This window comes from Amphiura filiformis, chromosome 9, assembly GCF_039555335.1.
Source record: "Amphiura filiformis chromosome 9, Afil_fr2py, whole genome shotgun sequence".
NCBI lineage: Eukaryota > Metazoa > Echinodermata > Ophiuroidea > Amphilepidida > Amphiuridae > Amphiura > Amphiura filiformis.
Window position 1 is genome coordinate 64,764,027 of NC_092636.1, and position 17,528 is coordinate 64,781,554.

General features: G+C 37.3%; 1 protein-coding gene across 1 annotated transcript; it reads right to left on the minus strand.

The window, feature by feature from the left end:
• Positions 1 to 313: 313 nt before the first annotated feature.
• On the minus strand, positions 314 to 17,454 carry LOC140161323 (mitochondrial disaggregase-like). Its single transcript, XM_072184802.1, has 14 exons — positions 17,165 to 17,454; positions 16,348 to 16,402; positions 15,587 to 15,673; positions 14,765 to 14,868; positions 13,317 to 13,445; positions 12,790 to 12,890; positions 11,562 to 11,676; positions 11,086 to 11,163; positions 9,892 to 10,029; positions 8,164 to 8,288; positions 6,697 to 6,856; positions 6,176 to 6,369; positions 5,468 to 5,572; positions 314 to 663 (listed from the first exon to the last, which is right to left on the minus strand). The coding sequence occupies exons 1-14, from the start codon at positions 17,418 to 17,420 to the stop codon at positions 418 to 420; spliced, it is 1,893 nt and encodes a 630-aa protein (XP_072040903.1). The 5' UTR covers positions 17,421 to 17,454; the 3' UTR covers positions 314 to 417.
• Positions 17,455 to 17,528: the final 74 nt, after the last annotated feature.

Here is a 17,528-nt window from a genome sequence, read left to right on the forward strand (position 1 = left end):
TGAAGATTCCATTAAAATCCCAACCTCAAAAGTGAAGTGCAACAATAATTTATTGTACATAGAATATTTATATTATGAAGCAGTATATTTTCATGCCTGTTGACAATATAATTAACTCCACAAAGTATGCAAAGAATGCTTATTATATATATCATACAAGGATAACATCGTAAATTGAGTGCATTAAGCTTGAGTAAGCCATTCTTCAGTATCTGAAAATCTGCCAATAATATCCGAGCAAGAAAAGTTCAAAAGTTTGAGAACATATCGCTCTTTTCAGCAACAGTTACATCAGGTGCAAAGAATGCTTATTATATATATCATACAAGGATAACATCATAAATTGAGTGCATTAACCTTGAGTAAGCCATTCTTCAGTATCTGAAAATCTGCCAATAATATCCAAGCAAGAAAAGTTTAAAAGTTTGAGAACATATCGCTCTTTTCAGCAACAGTTACAGCAGGTAAATCCAATACTTCTCTCTTGCCTTTCTTTACTATTTGAAGCCTCAATATTGGTTGCTTGGTAAGTTCTTGGATTTTGTCTTCACTTCCACTAGAGGGTAGTGTTTGTTCTTCCACACTGATGTGCAGTTGACAACCAGATTCTATAAGCTGTCTTTCTTGTGCTGCTGCCAGCTGGTTTATCACACGCCTTTCAACCTATTGATATGAAAACAAAACACAAACATATCAAGGAGGGTCCAATGTCATCTCATGTTATTTCCAACTTTGTTGAATGATCTTAAAGCCATATTATAACATTTGCTGAGGAGGACGCCCTCAATATTTTTCAAAATTCTATTTCTTTTTACACGATTATATTGTACTTTATTAAGGGGGTGTAGTTTATTAAAAATCAAGACCCTAGGTGCTGTAGTTTTGTCAAAATCCGAGATTTTGAATAAAATGCAGGAACCGTCGTTTTATTATTATGATGGAAATATTTAGTCGAATGCATACACGATGTTCATAACACAGTACGTGCATGCCGTGCTGGATGGAGATCTACACAACAAAGGATCGTACCATAACACGACCGAAGGAGTGATAAGTATTGGCGACATCGGCACTGATAGTAAAATTCCAATTTTCTTTGCTTTGCCTAAGTTGTTTGGCTCAAAATTAAAAGGGGATATATCTGACAGTAAAAGCTAACATTTTATGAGAAAGAAATACTAATCTATTTTGTAAGAAAATGTTATAATATGGCTTTAACCCATACTCTCTACCCACAGAGTTTCATGATGGTATTTCAAATTATATGAGATCCAACAGTGTGCATTTGAAACCCGCATTGAATACTGTGTAAATAATAATGGGGTAAACTACTGTCTGTTCAATTAGCTTAGATTCTTGAATTTTTAAGATATTTGAAAAAATAAAAAATTGTGGTCAAAGACAAGAATCTAAGCTAATTGAACAGACAGTACTATATTCTTTACACAAAATTGCATCACAAAATCCAAACAAAACATCTTTCACGGTATTCACCCCATATATTTTACAGTGTCAATGAGGAGAATATGACCCAGCTTTCCACTGATACCAAAATAGAGAAAAGGTGGGATGAGATTGTTATTTGGCTCTGCCTCCTTTATGAACTGGTTTGGATACCAAATGATAAGTATTTTATACAAGGCGGTTCTCGAACCACGAGTCTCGCCTGCTTTTGTGACCGCCTGCTTTTGCGATAACTGTTGGTAGAGAGGTAAATGAATTTGGCGGTTATCAGCTGGGCACGATTATCTGGCCGATGGTAACTGTACCCACCAAGTTTCATGCCCATGCAACAGTTTTTACTAATATGACCTCAGATGACCCCTGGTGGCCCTGAAATGACCTTCTAAAATTTTGGCTTTAAATGTTGACTGTACCCATCAAGTTTCATGCCCATACGAGTTTTTACTAATTTGTCCTCAGATGACCCCGAAATGACCTTCCAAAAATTTGGCTTGAAATGTTGACTGTACCCACCAAGTTTCATGTCCATACGACAGTTTTTACTAATTTGACCTCAGATGACCCCTGGTGACCCCAAAATGACCTTCCAAAAATTTGGCTTTAAATGTTGACTGTACCCACCAAGTTTCATGTCCATACGACAGTTTTTAATAACTTGACCTCAGATGACCCCTGAGTGACCTCGGATGACCCCGTAATGACCTTCCAAAAATTTGGCAAAACCAAAGAACTATTTCATCAAAGTAATAAATCAAAACAGAAAGATGCTTCCTTTACGAGTTATCACTCATTGAAAGTGCTACTTTGCTATACTTTACATGGAAAGCGACTATCTTAAAGTCGTCATAGGTCCTTAATTACATGACCGATCAAGCTGTTATTGGGATATGTGATGCACAGTTGAAAATTAATTATTAAAAGATTTGGTGACCTCAGTTGACCTTTGACCTTGTATGTGACCTTTGACCTCACGAAATTGGAAAAAGTATGTTGCGCTGAAAAATCAAATTTGGCAATACCAAAGAACTATTTCATCAAATAAATCAAAACAGAAAGATGCTTCCTTTACGAGTTATCACTCATTGAAAGTGCTACTTTGCTATACTTTACAAACAAAGCGACTATCTTAAAGTCGCCATATTTCCTTAATTACATGACCGATCAAGCTGTTATTGGGATATGTGATGCACAGTTGAAAATTAATTATTAAAAGATTTGGTGACCTCAGTTGACCTTTGACCTTGTATGTGACCTTTGACCTCACGAAATTGGAAAAAGTATGTTGCGCTGAAAAATCAAATTTGGCAATACCAAAGAACTATTTCATCAAATAAATCAAAACAGAAAGATGCTTCCTTTACGAGTTATCACTCATTGAAAGTGCTACTTTGCTATACTTTACAAAGAAAGCGACTATCTTAAAGTCGTCATATTTCCTTAATTACATGACCGATCAAGCTGTTATTGGGATATGTGATGCACAGTTGAAAATTAATTATTAAAAGATTTGGTGACCTCAGTTGACCTTTGACCTTGTATGTGACCTTTGACCTCATGAAACTCTAATCAGGTCGAGCACCTCTGGCCACGCAACTCCCCACCAAGTTACGTCACTGTACCCCATACGGATCTCCAGATAATCTGTTCACAAGGTATTTTGCTTATTACGCATATATTATGCAAATTAGGTACTTAATTACCATATTTTACGCTCAAAATCTAATCAGGTCGAGAACCTCTGGCCCCGCTGCTCCTCACCAAGTTACGTCACTGTACCCCATACGGATCTCCAGATAAGCTGTTCACAAGGGTTTTTTGCTTGATACGCATCAAATACGCATAAATTATGCAAATTAGGTACTTAATTAGCATATTTTGCGCTGAAAATCTAATCAGGTCGAGAACATCTGGCCACGCTTACTCCCCACCAAGTTACGTCCACTGTACCCCATACGGATCTCCAGATAAGCTGTTCACAAGGTTTTTTTGCTTGATACGCATCAAATACGCATAAATTATGCAAATTAGGTACTTAATTAGCATATTTTGCGCTGAAAATCTAATCAGGTCGAGAACATCTGGCCACGCTTACTCCCCACCAAGTTACGCCACTGTACCCCATACGGATCTCCAGATAATCTGTTCACAAGGTATTTTGCTTATTACGCATAAATTATGCAAATTAGGTACTTAATTACCATATTTTGCGCTCAAAATCTAATCAGGTCGACACCCTCTGGTCATGCTACCCCCTATAAAGTTTCATCATCATAGCACTTACGGGTCTCAAGATAACGCGTTCACAAGCTTTTTCCGAACACACACACGCACACCCCCTGTCTGTGTTTGCCTCCAAACGTGGACATTGTGTTTTGCTATCTAACCGAGGACGTGTGTATGATGTTTTCATCGCCTAACCGTGGACTAAAATGGCGGATTTTTTGTGTGTATAATACTGAAACGGAATTTTAGCCATCACCCCTGCGGACGGTAGTTTTTACACGTGTGGTCCTCGGTTTCAGGCAAATAGCGTTTAAAGCATCTAACATGCATTTGAGGTCTTTTGCAGCAGTTTGAGACCGAGGACAGTCCTCGGTTGGAAGTAGGTCCACAGTTTAGGGTGAAAAATCTTGTGTGTGTCCTCGCTTGTCGGCGAACACGTCGCCCCCCGCACACACCCCACACACACACACCATAGTGATTACTAAGTCTCTCCCTGAACATTCAGGCGAGACAAAAATTGAATATGCATACCTAGTGGTATAAATTAAATTAAATTAGGAGAATTTTTGACTTCAACACTACTTGATTTGATCGCTTATCGGGAGCGCTTTCACAGTACCAACTGCGTCCTCAGCCGGATGTTATGGCTCTGATGGTTTATGGCTTGACAACCTTAGATGACGTCACACAAGATCCAGTTTGGGACAACCTCCTCATACCCAAGACCACAAGACCTTTGACGTCATCATTTTCTTGTGTGACGTCATCCAAGGTTGTCAAGCCATAAACCATCAGAGCCATAAAATCCGGCTGAGGACGCAGTTGGTACTGTGAAAGCGCTCCAGGTAAGCGATCAAATTTTAAGTAGTGTTGAAGTCAAAAATTCTTCTAATTTGAAAAGTATTTTATTATATTATCTTGTAATCACTCAAAATGCATTTTGCGTGAATTTTGCATCCAAACTTAATTCTTCTCAATTTTTATGGGCCTTTTTATTTACATTTAAAGTCTATGAGGGTGAGGATTGGAAATGGATGGCAATATTGAAAAACCCTCATTTGGGACCATTTTAGACACTAAAATACCCATACATGTATGAATAGAATACAGAATTGTCATAAAATCTGCACACAATGCTACCCGAGTGAGTACAAACATAATTCAATACATTTCATTTGGGGGTTATAGCACAAACAAATGGTTATAGAAGAAATGTGTGGGACAGGCTATATACACCTTGGTTTGGTTCCCACATGCTCATTCAATAAGCTCTTGTTATGTAGGGGACCACAAATTACTGCTAGATGTATGTGAGATCATAATGATAACAACTTTTGCAAGAAAACATTTGAGTTTAACTTTTAAATGGCCAGCCTGTTGAAGCATGCACTCTTTTGAACCCCTCTCACTACACCCATGTACCCAAGGGCCATTGTGTCCAATCCCCATAGCAATGAGAAATGACCCAAAAATTAACCTTTTGTTAAATGTCTTGCCTATGTGTCGTTTCTCAACTTGGTCAAGGTATCACAGAAAACCACACAATCTGAATCTTGTAAATCAAAATATAAAGGATTGTGATATTAAATAACAACATACCCGCATGGGCTCAAGACCTCTGGGGTTTCTGCAAAACCAGCCAATTTGGGACAATCAATAGCCTCAGCCCCTCCCCAACTAAGTTAACTTGCAATCACAGGTACACTTATGGGCCAGATTTCAGCTTCTATGACCCTTGATTGAACATATCCTTCAGTCTTACACAGTATGTTCAGCTTACCTCATGTTTGATAGACCTTGCTCCATAGTGTACATCATACCCATCAGCTAAGACATCTAAAACGTCACTATCCCAACTCAGAGTAATCTTGTGACGTTCATCAGCCTGAAGAAAGCAAACAAAAAAGGGCTTTGACTTGAGTGTATATAGTATGACTCACAGCCCTCTTCAGACTCACAAAACTTAAGGCAGGTCAGAAGGGAGCATGACTTAGTGGTGTTGGACTCAAATATTGACATTGACACAAATAAAGCTGACACACAAGAAAAAGGCTTGATACAATGGATGTCATTTTTACCCCATGTGCATTATTTTTTCTGGGGAGGGGGAAAATACCTAAAACTTAATTTTTATATATCATTGCCCTTAACTCAAGAACTGCAATACCTATGGAAATATAACAGCAATTGGCTTCCTCAAATCATTTCCTATAAGATCAGTGCATTGACATTAAAAAATACACTGCAGTTTTTTATGGCTAAAACTTGAAACATATGGCTCCTGCCATCCCATTCGCCTGAAGTTCCCTGGATAGCTTTGAACCTGGGAAGAATTGTGCTACAAGCACACCATGCAGTCTTAGCGGGAACACTGTTCAGAACATTAACATTACTGGATTTGTTTGGAATAACTTTTGCTGAAATTTTAATTCCCATATTTAACTTATGTTGATTGATAAACTATTACTTTCTTCCAAAATTAACTCACCCTCTTGGCCCAAAAGTCCAGCTCCTTGATAACCAATTTAGTGAGTTCAGATCTAGAAAATGGCAAGAAATACACCATTTCATTTATACGGCCCAAAAACTCATCTCGCCTGAAATGTCTCTTCAAAATTGGCTGAACCACTTTCTCCTTAAAGCGACGTGAAACTGTGACTTTTTCTGCTATTTCAAGGTCCTCTGTTGAAAAACATAAGAAACATGAAAGATAAGTAAACATACGGAGTGGTCAAATAAAACACAGTACTGAAACAATGGCAAAATCACATTCAATTGAGAGAATTTTGCCCTAAAATCGTGAAGAGATTTGCACTGTTTGGCTCCTTCTTGTATAAGTGATGGGAAATTTAAAAGTGAACATAATGCTATTCTTTAAGTTTTTCCAAGTCTCTCTTTTGTTACTTTTGGTATTGTTTGCGACATTTGGTCACTAGTAGCATTTGTGATATGTTACATCATAAATTCTATCATAATTTATCTTACAAATTATACATAAGAAATGTTTACCTAAGCTTTCAGCTTCCCTTTGCTTGGTATTAAGTTGTTGAGCCTCTTTCCTCAGCTGCATACCATACTGTGCTATTTCATCACTAGCCAAGTTGGATGTCATTACAAATATAGCATCTTTACATTCTATGGTCTTGCCCTTACCATCTGTGAGTCGACCCTACAAGATATTACCACAGAGACAGGAAAAGAAATGTTACCGCTGCCGTAGAACTTCATTTCCCTTTAGAGTGGTGACACATCATAAATGTTGTGGTGGTGGTGGTAGTGACAGGTGATGGGGGTCAGTTCAAGACATGTGGCCCCATGCATGAACCTGATATTCCACAATTTCACAGTTTCTGAGTTATAGTCATGGCCATGTAGAGTAACACTTTAAAACACTATATCTATCTTTGCTAAAAAACCAACAGCCTGGATAACCAAACTTTTTATCTACAGAAATTCTTGCACTCAGTAAAAACTTCAAATTGATTTTTCTCAGATTACTGTCTGTGTGGGATATCAGGTTCATGCATGGGGCCACAGTAACCAAGTGTTCAATGTAACAAATTGTCACATTTTGTCAAACAAAACCAGTGGAAGTTTCTGGTTTACAGGTGCCCCCTCAATCAAATCCAGATCCCCTCAATCAATGCTGGTGCCCCTAATTGGATGACACATGCCACATCACTGTCCCTCTGATGTTTTCACCTGTCACTGAGGAGACCACATGAACAGGTTGTCATATAGCTAGGTGCAATATATGATCCAAATGAGAAACATAAGATAACTTGTCCAGTCATATAGCTCCTACTAGAGAGTGACATTTGCTTGATGCATCAGGTGTCATCAGGTGTCATTTTGTCTCATTAGAGATGTGCTTAATGAGTTATTATCATTGATTTGCATGAAACAGATTTAGGGATTCAATCATGTTTTAACATTGTTCATCACCATTTACAACGATGCATTTACATCGTCTGTGTGGAAGCAATCACACGAGTTGTTAGACGGTGATGAACAATGACATTTGTGCGCTGCATTCACGTATACACTACTGTTAAAGTGTGGATTCATCACAGATTAACAACAGTTGGCTCCTGTACAAATATTTGTTGAAAGTGAAATAATCCATATGCCATATAACTTATTTACTTGCCCCGTATCTCAAAAAGTGAAATTGATTACTCTGCAGGCCAGGATTCACTCCCTTACTCTGCATCTAGATATGGTTGAGTCGGCAGCTTCAACTGGTTAAAGTCGTACTATCGTACTTACTCACTCATTTCAACACAAATCCAGGAATCAATTCCTGTAAATACTAGTATCTGTGTGAATCAAAGCTGTACTCATAATCTGATTCTGATGCATGTGATTCTTGCAAACATCTTTTGTGCAAAAGAACTTTATATGTAAGATTAGATCATTATGCTATGATTGTGCCAGATAAGTATGATTTCCTTATCAGCCAGTTTAACACCCTACCTCATCAAATAGCTGCAGCATGATAGTCAACACATCTGGATGAGCTTTGTCCACTTCATCAAATAAGACCACTGCATTAGGACATTGCTTCAGTTTCTTGGTCAGTTGTCCACCTTGCTCATGACCTGAATGGTTGGAAAATATTTAAATGATGACAATTTTTATGTTGGACCAAAAGGCACTTCTCAAATATAGACCTAATTTTACAATTGAACATATCATCTACAGTTTTTTCATAGTAATGAATTCCAGATTATTATTAAGTGACCTATACATTGTATAACCACTGAAGGTATTGAACATGGACAGCAACAAAAATGGCAAAAAATGCATAACATTGGTATGGTACAAAAGAGTGCTTTATAGTAATGTTTCAAATTCTGATCTAATCAGACCAAGTTGGCAATAATTTGTTGTTTTACAATGGCAACAAGTGTTATCCAGACACCGCACCAATTTTTGTTTGTGAAGCCAAATTCAGATTACAACTAGAGCGATAACCGCACCATAGCTGAACCATGTGGCTTTGGCAGTATATTGTGGTAGGCCTATACAACTGTCACCCGGGGTCTGTCATGGACATAATCTCGAAATGCTACGAAGGTATGACTGGCCGATTCATTGCCGTTTTAATATACCTTGGTCGTGGAAAGCTGGCATTTTGAAAACTTGAATTTTGACCTCTGTATGACCCCCTTAATGACCTTAAATGAATTTTAAAATATTTAAAACTTGTTAAGAATGTCATAAGGATCATTGCATTTAAATTTCAGCTCAATTGAAGCATTTTGAAGACTTGACCTTTGACCCCTTTATTGCCCCTTAATGACCTTAAATGAATTTTAAAATATTTTCAACATGTTTAGAATGTCATAAGGATCATTGCGTTTAAATTTCGGCTCAATCTGAGCATTTTGGAAAACTTGACCTTTGACCTCTTTATGACCCCTTAATGACCTTAAATGAATCTTAAAATGTTTTTTAAATGTTTAGAATGTCATAAGGATCATTACATATAAATTTCAGCTCAATTGGAGCATTTTTAAAAACTTGACCTTTGACCCTTTTATGACCCCTCAATGACCTTCAATAAATTTGAAAATATTTTTTAAATGTTTAGAATGTCATAAGGATCATTGCATTTAAATTTCAGCTCAATTGGAGCATTTTGAAAAACTTGACCTTTGACCCCTTTATGACCCCTAAATGACCTTAAATGAATCTTAAAATGTTTTTTAAATGTTTAGAATGTCATAAGGATCATTGCATTTAAATTTCAGCTCAATTGGAGCAATTTGAAAAACTTGACCTTTGACCCTTTTATGACCCCTTAATGACCTTAAATAAATTTTAAAATGTTTTAAACATGTTTAGAATGTCATAAGGATCATTGCATTTAAATTTAAGCTTAATCTGAGCATTTTCGGTTAAAATGACCTTTTTTGACCCCTGTGTGACCCCTGGATGACCTCTGACGTTTGGAAATATTTTTATTATATTCTTTATGTTTTCCTCTTTCATATGACACCCCTCATGGGGTCATACCTTCGTGGCATTTAGAGATATGTCCATTTCAGACCAAAAGGTTGCCGAGTAAGGACGGGAGTAAGGAAGGAAGGAAGTAACATAGACTACTATAGGCTGACCATTTCATGGTTCAGCAAAAATTTGTAATTTTATGATGACAAAACATATTTAAATGCAATCAAGCAAGTTAGTGCTATTTACCTACATAGCCTGGTGGAGATCCAATAAACTTTGCTACTTCATGCTTCTCCTGATATTCAGACATATCAATTCTTATGAAACCTTTCTTCACATCTTTGTGTATATACTTGGCTATCTGCTTTGCAAGTTCTGTTTTACCTGTATGGATAGATTAAACAAAACCATAAGACAACAATGTCCTTTGGAGGGGATGATGGTTTTGCTCCTTTATGTGTCACTTGATATTTAATGTGTCAATTCTTACAAAGCCTTAATTCTTCAAAACACTTATCATGTTTTATCAAACAAGGGTTATAGTGAAATAAAAAGGTATAATCAAACTAGAATATCAGGAAAAATGATTTTGGAACTGTTTAAATGCTTAGTCAATAAAACACTTTTGGAAAAATTATAAATTGCATCTAATCTCATTTTATAACAAGCTTTTGGAGCCCTGTTTATGTTCTTGTGTGATTTTCTTAATATACTTTTTTCAATTAGTCCTGTAAGCTGCTGGCCTTGTTGGCCTTTCGACCATCTCCTCCATAATCGTCTTTGTCCGGCGGACACCCTGAAATGTTGCTACTATAACTAGTAATTTCTAATCGACCAAATTGTTGATGTTTATCTCCCATGTGACCTTTTTAGGCCATAATTATCCTTATTTCGGCCCATTTTAGTATTAAAATTGCAAATATTTGCGCACCTGTCCCGGTAAAGTCATTTTGGTAGCGGGTCAGCTGGACGATTTTGCAATTTTGCCAACCTGTCCAATGATAACTAGATACTATAAAGACAGCACCGATATGGACAGGTTACTTTCAGGCCAGACAGCTTTATTTTAGGAGCAGCCTGTCACTACGGTCTGTCCACTTAGAAGTACAAACCAAATCTGTGGCATCGGTGGTCGATGCTTGGCGTCACACAAAAACGCGATGCGACGCATAAAGAGCATGGTGTGTTCGGCAAGTACAAATCACGCAGCAGTTAGGCGCACCAAAGAAGCATTGCACTGAAATAAGTATTCTCATACCTCCAGTTTCCGAGGTCTATTTACTTTGCACTTCTATGTGGACAGACTGTAGTTGCTTTTTGGCTGAATTTTACACACTGCTATTCTTCCTTTTGATAGGTAAATTTTGGCAATTGCCTACAGCAAGAGAAATCAACACAAAGTTAAATTCTGACATTCAATGCAGTTGACTTGATGCTTACCAATGCCTGATGATCCCAGGAATAGGAACACTAAGGGGTGATCCTCATCCATCCAGCCATTTTCCTTTCGTCTTATTGCTAGAAATCAAATTTGAAGATAAAAACACAGATTGTACTAAATTGCATTGAGAACACAGATCAATTTTTAAATTTTTGTTTAAAAACAGTCTATATGTGACATGATCTGCTCCATGGGGGCCAAAGGAGGCATTTTTGAAAATTGAGTTACTATAAATACTACCTTATACTGAAAACACCAAAGGTTTAGTATACTTGGTTCTAAAGTTATGAAGTTTTGTGGTGTCTCTTTTCTTATGTATTTTATTGATTTTTACTCCACATTTTTGCCTTTATCTCAAATTCAAATTTGCTGCCTTTGGCCCCCATGGACCAGATCGTGTCACATATATGTGTGATGGAGAAAGTTCACATTTCTATTCTCTATGACAAATTAATGACTCATCAACAAACTATACCTGCTGCAACTGTAGTAATGGCCCCTTGTTGACCAATGATGTGTTCTTTCAAACGCTGCTCTAGTGGATATCGACGCCTTTCTTCTGCTGCCTGTTTTTCTTTAAGGACTTTGTGCTGTGTTGGCAAAAGTGATTAATGGTAAAATGTCAAAAGCTTTGTCAAAATTGCATATACAGTGTGATATAGGCTTCTGTGCCAAAGAAGTATCCAAACATTTATAAAGCCATTTCTTAAAGACACTAAGACTAAATTACAAAATAAAGTAGTTGATAGATAAATTAAAAATTAAATATAAAACTGTTCGATAGATACACTAATCGATAGATATACAATTTTGTTTGGCGTATTTTGATACTTCATTATTTTTCTGCAAATAATTCTCCATCTATCGACTACTTTATTTTGCAATTTGTGCCTTTAAGATATGGCTTTTTATGGATCTTTTTTTGGCAAAGTATACTTCATCTCAAGTGGATTTGAATGAAATGCCATGCCAGAATACAATAAAAACTTTCCAAATTGTTAGTTTGCATTTGTGATGTATTTTAGGAAAATCAGACCAAGCTGGAGAACTCTTTCCAGAATTTTTAACCTGTTGCAGAGGTCATCATTATACATATATGTATATAGGACAAATGAACTGCATGATGGAACTTACAGCCCCCAGCAGGAGAGAGGCAGCAAACTGGTCCATTATTCAGAATGAGGTACAGAGCTTCATAGGGCCATAAACTGAAGATGAATGGATGGCTACAGATTACCAGGTTTGTACCAGCACTTGAAGCAGTATCAGTGGCGTAACTAGGTTTGGTAGCGCCTGGGGCAAGAAACAAAATTTGCGCCCCTACACCCCCCAGAATACCTTAGACGCGGGCAATTTTTGAAACATTTGCGCGCGGGCGCGCGAAAATTTGGACAAATAAGGCCTACCACTAATTAATTTTGGTTACTAGAAGTTGAATATCTGTCTTAAAATGTTCTTTCAATTGATTTTGTGCTGAAATGCGTGCGAAAATTTTGACTTTCATCGCTTGGAGGGGCGCAAAATCGATGCTGAATTGGTCAATTTGGCGCCCCCCTAAGGGTAGCGCCCGGGGCACGTTGCCCCCCTCTGCCCCCAGGTAGTTACGCCACTGAGCAGTATCCATCTAAAATGTATGTGTAATGGAAATCTTTATTGCAAAATTTACAAAAATTATACTGAAAACCACAGAAAGATAAACCAACCTGATTGACTGCATCATCTAAGAGTTCTCCGATGGTTGATCCTAGCTTAGCATAGTCTGCTGCTGTATGACCATTCTCATTTTCAACAAGAGGATTAGCTCCTACAGTTGGGATAAACACAACAAATAATGAAGTTTATTGTAATAACTGGTGATAAAATGTGCTATGCCAATCCCATAGAGCCTCTAACATTTAACAGATAATTACTTGCTAAGTTATATGCAGCTTTCAAACATCCACGTTTGAGGGCCAAACACAGCTAGTTTCTTATGTTTTCCTTTACATTTCAGGGCTGGCCAAATATCAGTGGTTGTTGGGTCAGATTTGGCACACAGACTGCCTATTAAGAACCAACTCTAGAATGCCCTTTGTAACAATCATCAGTAATTCAAATGTTTGCAAACTCGGACAGAGAACAGTAAGCTATATGACTGACAGAAGAAATGTCAAGGTAACCTAATACCTGTCACATGAATTGCTTTCCTTTTAGTATTTAGTAACATTAACATCATGCACATATATCTTACCTGCTTGTAAGAGAATCTTGACAATGATTTCATCATTAGTAAGTACAGCATAATGAAGAGCCGTACAACCTTTGAATGAAGACCTATTGCTGAGTCTGGCACTGAATTCTTCCTCACGTGATATTAGCACTGTGGGTAAATCAGAACCATCATTAGAATACAGCAAAATGTAGGGATGTACAACCTTTGACCTCATGGGCACTACTGGCCCCGGGGGGGGGGGGTACTCAGTACAAATGACCATACGGGGACGTGCCGCAAACATGGGTAGCATTTTCAGTCTTCTGGTATATCAATGACCCCTTTTTCAAAGCCTATTTTGGTATATGCATGGGTCCTTTTTTCTTAATTTTCTCAATTTTTTCGAAAAAACAGCCCAATTTTTCCTTAATCTAGCTAAAATTTTCAAAATTTTCCCAAAATTTTGGGAAAATTTGTAAAAACTAAGACAATTTTGGGTAAATTCGGCCGAAAATTTTGACTTTTGGTATATCAATGGGTCCAAATTTCTTGAAAAATTGGTATATTTATGGGTCTACTTCCAAAATCTCAGCGGCACGTCCCTACCAAAACCAAACTTGAGTACCCCCCCGGGCTACTGGCCTAATTATCACCGTGTCAGAACTATTCTGATTGGTTACAAAGAGGGCTATGTGAGCACCAATTACAGATATAGTAAGAAAGGATGGAGATGGTTAACATTGGTAAGAGATCTAAAAGCTGTATTTTGATTGGTTATTCAGATGATTTTATATTTAATTAACCAATCAGGGTCATTGTAAGAATTAAAGTTACACGGCACATTTATACTGAGTTTGTCACTGTATTCTTCTTCACTTGATAAAAGCACTGTGGGTAAATGTTGAAATATAACTGAGAATATCGCAATAAAGTAGAATAGAGGTGCATGAGGTGCTTTTAACTCTTATAAACAAACCTTTACATTAAAGACATTTTGCAAAATAACAGCAACCAGCATTGTTGATGTACATCAATATTATCTGCTGGAGCTCTGTGTTGAAAGTAGGCAATTTCTGTGCTGAGGTTCAGTTTTCTATAACATATATGTGGGATTATTTGCTATCAAGTTGATAGGATGCTACATGTACATACGGTATGTAGGCATATTGAACATTTTACTGACAGTAGCCAACTTTTTTACGGTACAGTTTAGAGAGAATATCCAACCCCTCCAAAATAAAACATGATCATTTGTCTCACATCCAAATGACATCTACATGTACTACTGATAAATTTACTGACAGGACAGTTTCAGAAACGTGAGCTTTTTATTGACAGGGATCAGGGACCAAACCCTCCCATGAATGGTAAAATCTTGTAATGACATGTCCCAATTCATTTTTGACAAACATTGAAACTGAACCTTTACCAATGTCTGTCTATCCAGAAAACCTACTGAACAGATCAAGCATGGATTAATGACTAACCTTGTAATGAATTAAGACCTTTCTCTTGAGATGTTAGATAAACATTACGGAATTCATCACCAACATTGGGGTCTGCACCAGCTTCTAGAAGAATTCTCACTGCACTAAAAATCAAGAAAGAAAGCATTATTAACATGACAGTAGGCTTGGGCATCGTCAGTCTTTTGCATATCGCATATCGCATCCAAAAACATCGCGATATCGCCATCTGACGATATTTTTATCCATACATGCATGCATGCCATATCAGAAGTTCACTGGTATACGAGTGCAAAACGGCCCGGCAAACAGTGAAGCAATTTGTATACAAATAAACAAGTACAAAACATACTTATTCAATCTACTGCCATCGTTCAAAACAGCTTCTTTATAATCCGAAACGTTATTAAAAACAGTATGAAACCATAATTGTGCATGGTTTCCGCTATTGCATTGCATGAACATTAAGTTGATCGTGGCCTGCTGAGTGGATGGGAGACCAATGCTGCCCTCATGTACATTAAACATTTAGTCGATCGTGGCCTGCTGAGTGGATGGGAGACCAATTATAAGTATATCGCCTGTCACTATTTCTACATATCGTCATCGCGATAAGGATTTAATATCACGATATATCGCAGGGTGCGATATCGCCCAAGCCTACATGACAGGGCAAACACACATCACTAACCACTATGCAGTATGCACAGAACATTACAATCAATTCTGCTCTTGAAAATTGTCCGAAAGAACTTTTTTATTTGGTTTGATATACAAATTGTAAATAGCATGATAAAATAACTTGTTTATAGTAATCCCTGTACATTTGTACCCAATACTCACGTTTCATTGTTGTTGATAGCTGCCATTTGCAAAGCTGTCCAACCCAAAGGGTGTCTTGCATTGACATCTATACCAGCTTTGATTGACCTACAAATGTAATGATAAAACCAACACATACAAATGATGCTTAACCTCTATAAAATAACATCAAATCAATAAAATTGAAATTATTATACAAATTTAGAGCAGCATCCTTCATTTTCATTCATACTACATTAATTACCAGATATATTGTGGCCACCTGCCTGCACAGGTACACTGTTCCCAAGATGCTTGGTTAGTACTGCACAGTTTCGACACCCTGTATTATAAAAACTTTTTTCCCTGCAATGAATCACGTCTTAATACTCTGTTGGTGAGCGACGGGCGATTGGTATTTCACCGAACGCAAGAAAAGGAGTCCTGTCTGATTGGCTAGAAATCGATCGCTAGATCGCTCAGTGATGAAGTATAAACTCAAAATGTAGAGACTAGAGATGTATTCAATTCTATTTAAATCGATATTCTATTATTGACGCAGATAAAGAAAGTTGCATCTACAGTGTCTCGATATGGTGCATTGTATTATAGACAGCAGCAATAGGACTCTTGGTTATGTACATGTAGCTCTGGTGTTAGCCTTTGCACATCAAAACCATCTGCTGTGTTAAAACTAATAGCCTATAGCTGGAGTAATTACATGATTAGTGATAAGAACTACATGGTGTAGTACCAATACATTTATTCTAACACATACAATTTCATCAATATATTATTTTTACCTTCTCAACTCTGGAATGTTATTACGTTTTACTGCAGCAAACCATTCTTCACTAGCTGCAATCGAAATAAATTGAAAACAAAATTATATGATTTAAACATTTTGGCCACTATGCAATTGGTTTCAAAATACAAAATTATGATTTTCAAATATTAACCAATTGGTTTCATTATTTATTTATTTACACACTTGCCTTGCAGTGTTCCCTCTTCTGACTTGGGATTATTTTGTTGTGCCAATTTTAGCATCCATCTACATGTATAGCGGGAAACACGGTAACCTTTTTTTAGAGAGACTGTACAAAAAGTCTTCAAGAAAGAGCTTCAAAACAGGGACTTTGCGCAAAAATTTGGTAACACTATTTTGCCACATGGTCGGGGTGGAAACTGGCTCCTTGAACCTTTTCTCTATCTTTGCCTTCCATATTTTTACAGTTTTTACTTTCATGTTCAATTCACAGGAATTTGATCTTGATCTTCAAAACATTGACTGTTCCAATGCTTTTCATTGTCTGAATACAGTTAACAGTGGCAGTGTCACGCTTTTTCTACTTGGCACTCACACCTCCGTCACTACGATTTCCACTGGCCTTCTCCGTGTCAAAGGAACAACATAGGTGTCGGGCTATCTATATATGTGTCGGGCTATTTATTTGGCAACTTGCTTTTGATCGAATACATGAATGCAGTGCAGTGGACTCTAGCCTCGAGTGGTGAATACAGGTGAATAAAATGCATGTGGGGATTGTGGGCATATCAGAATATGACATTTTAAAACAAATTTCCATTTTATACATAAATTTATACACATGTATATACCTGTATTTTTGTTTGAGCAGTGTCCAATAACACAAAACCCAATTGCACTACCACCAGTCAAACTAACACTTGTCAAAATCAGCTTTCCCCTTCTTGTTAGGTTAAAAATTCTTCCTCGATTACCATGAAATCTTACAGATGAAAAACAACGTCTTGCTGGTGGTGGTATCAAAGGTTTATGCCGGTAGTTAGACAACAAAATCTGTCGTAATCTAGCCAGGTTTTGACTCACGTTTCTAACACTGGTCGCCGCCATAGTGGAAAATACGACCCACTGACCTCGGAAATGTAAACAAATCCTGGGGTTACAACATTGTTTAATTGCGGGTAAGTTGGCGACTCATAAAAAGTCCTGTAAGAAAAT

Coding starts and splice junctions, on each gene's coding strand:
- LOC140161323 (XM_072184802.1), bottom strand. CDS start 17,420: ATGGCGGCGACCAGTGTTAGAAACGTGAGTCAAAACCTGGCTAGATTA. Junction 12,891..13,316: donor CAAGATTCTCTTACAAGCAG/GTAAGATATATG, acceptor TCCCAACTGTAG/GAGCTAATCCTCTTGTTGAA. Junction 11,164..11,561: donor CATTACTACAGTTGCAGCAG/GTATAGTTTGTT, acceptor TTTGATTTCTAG/CAATAAGACGAAAGGAAAAT.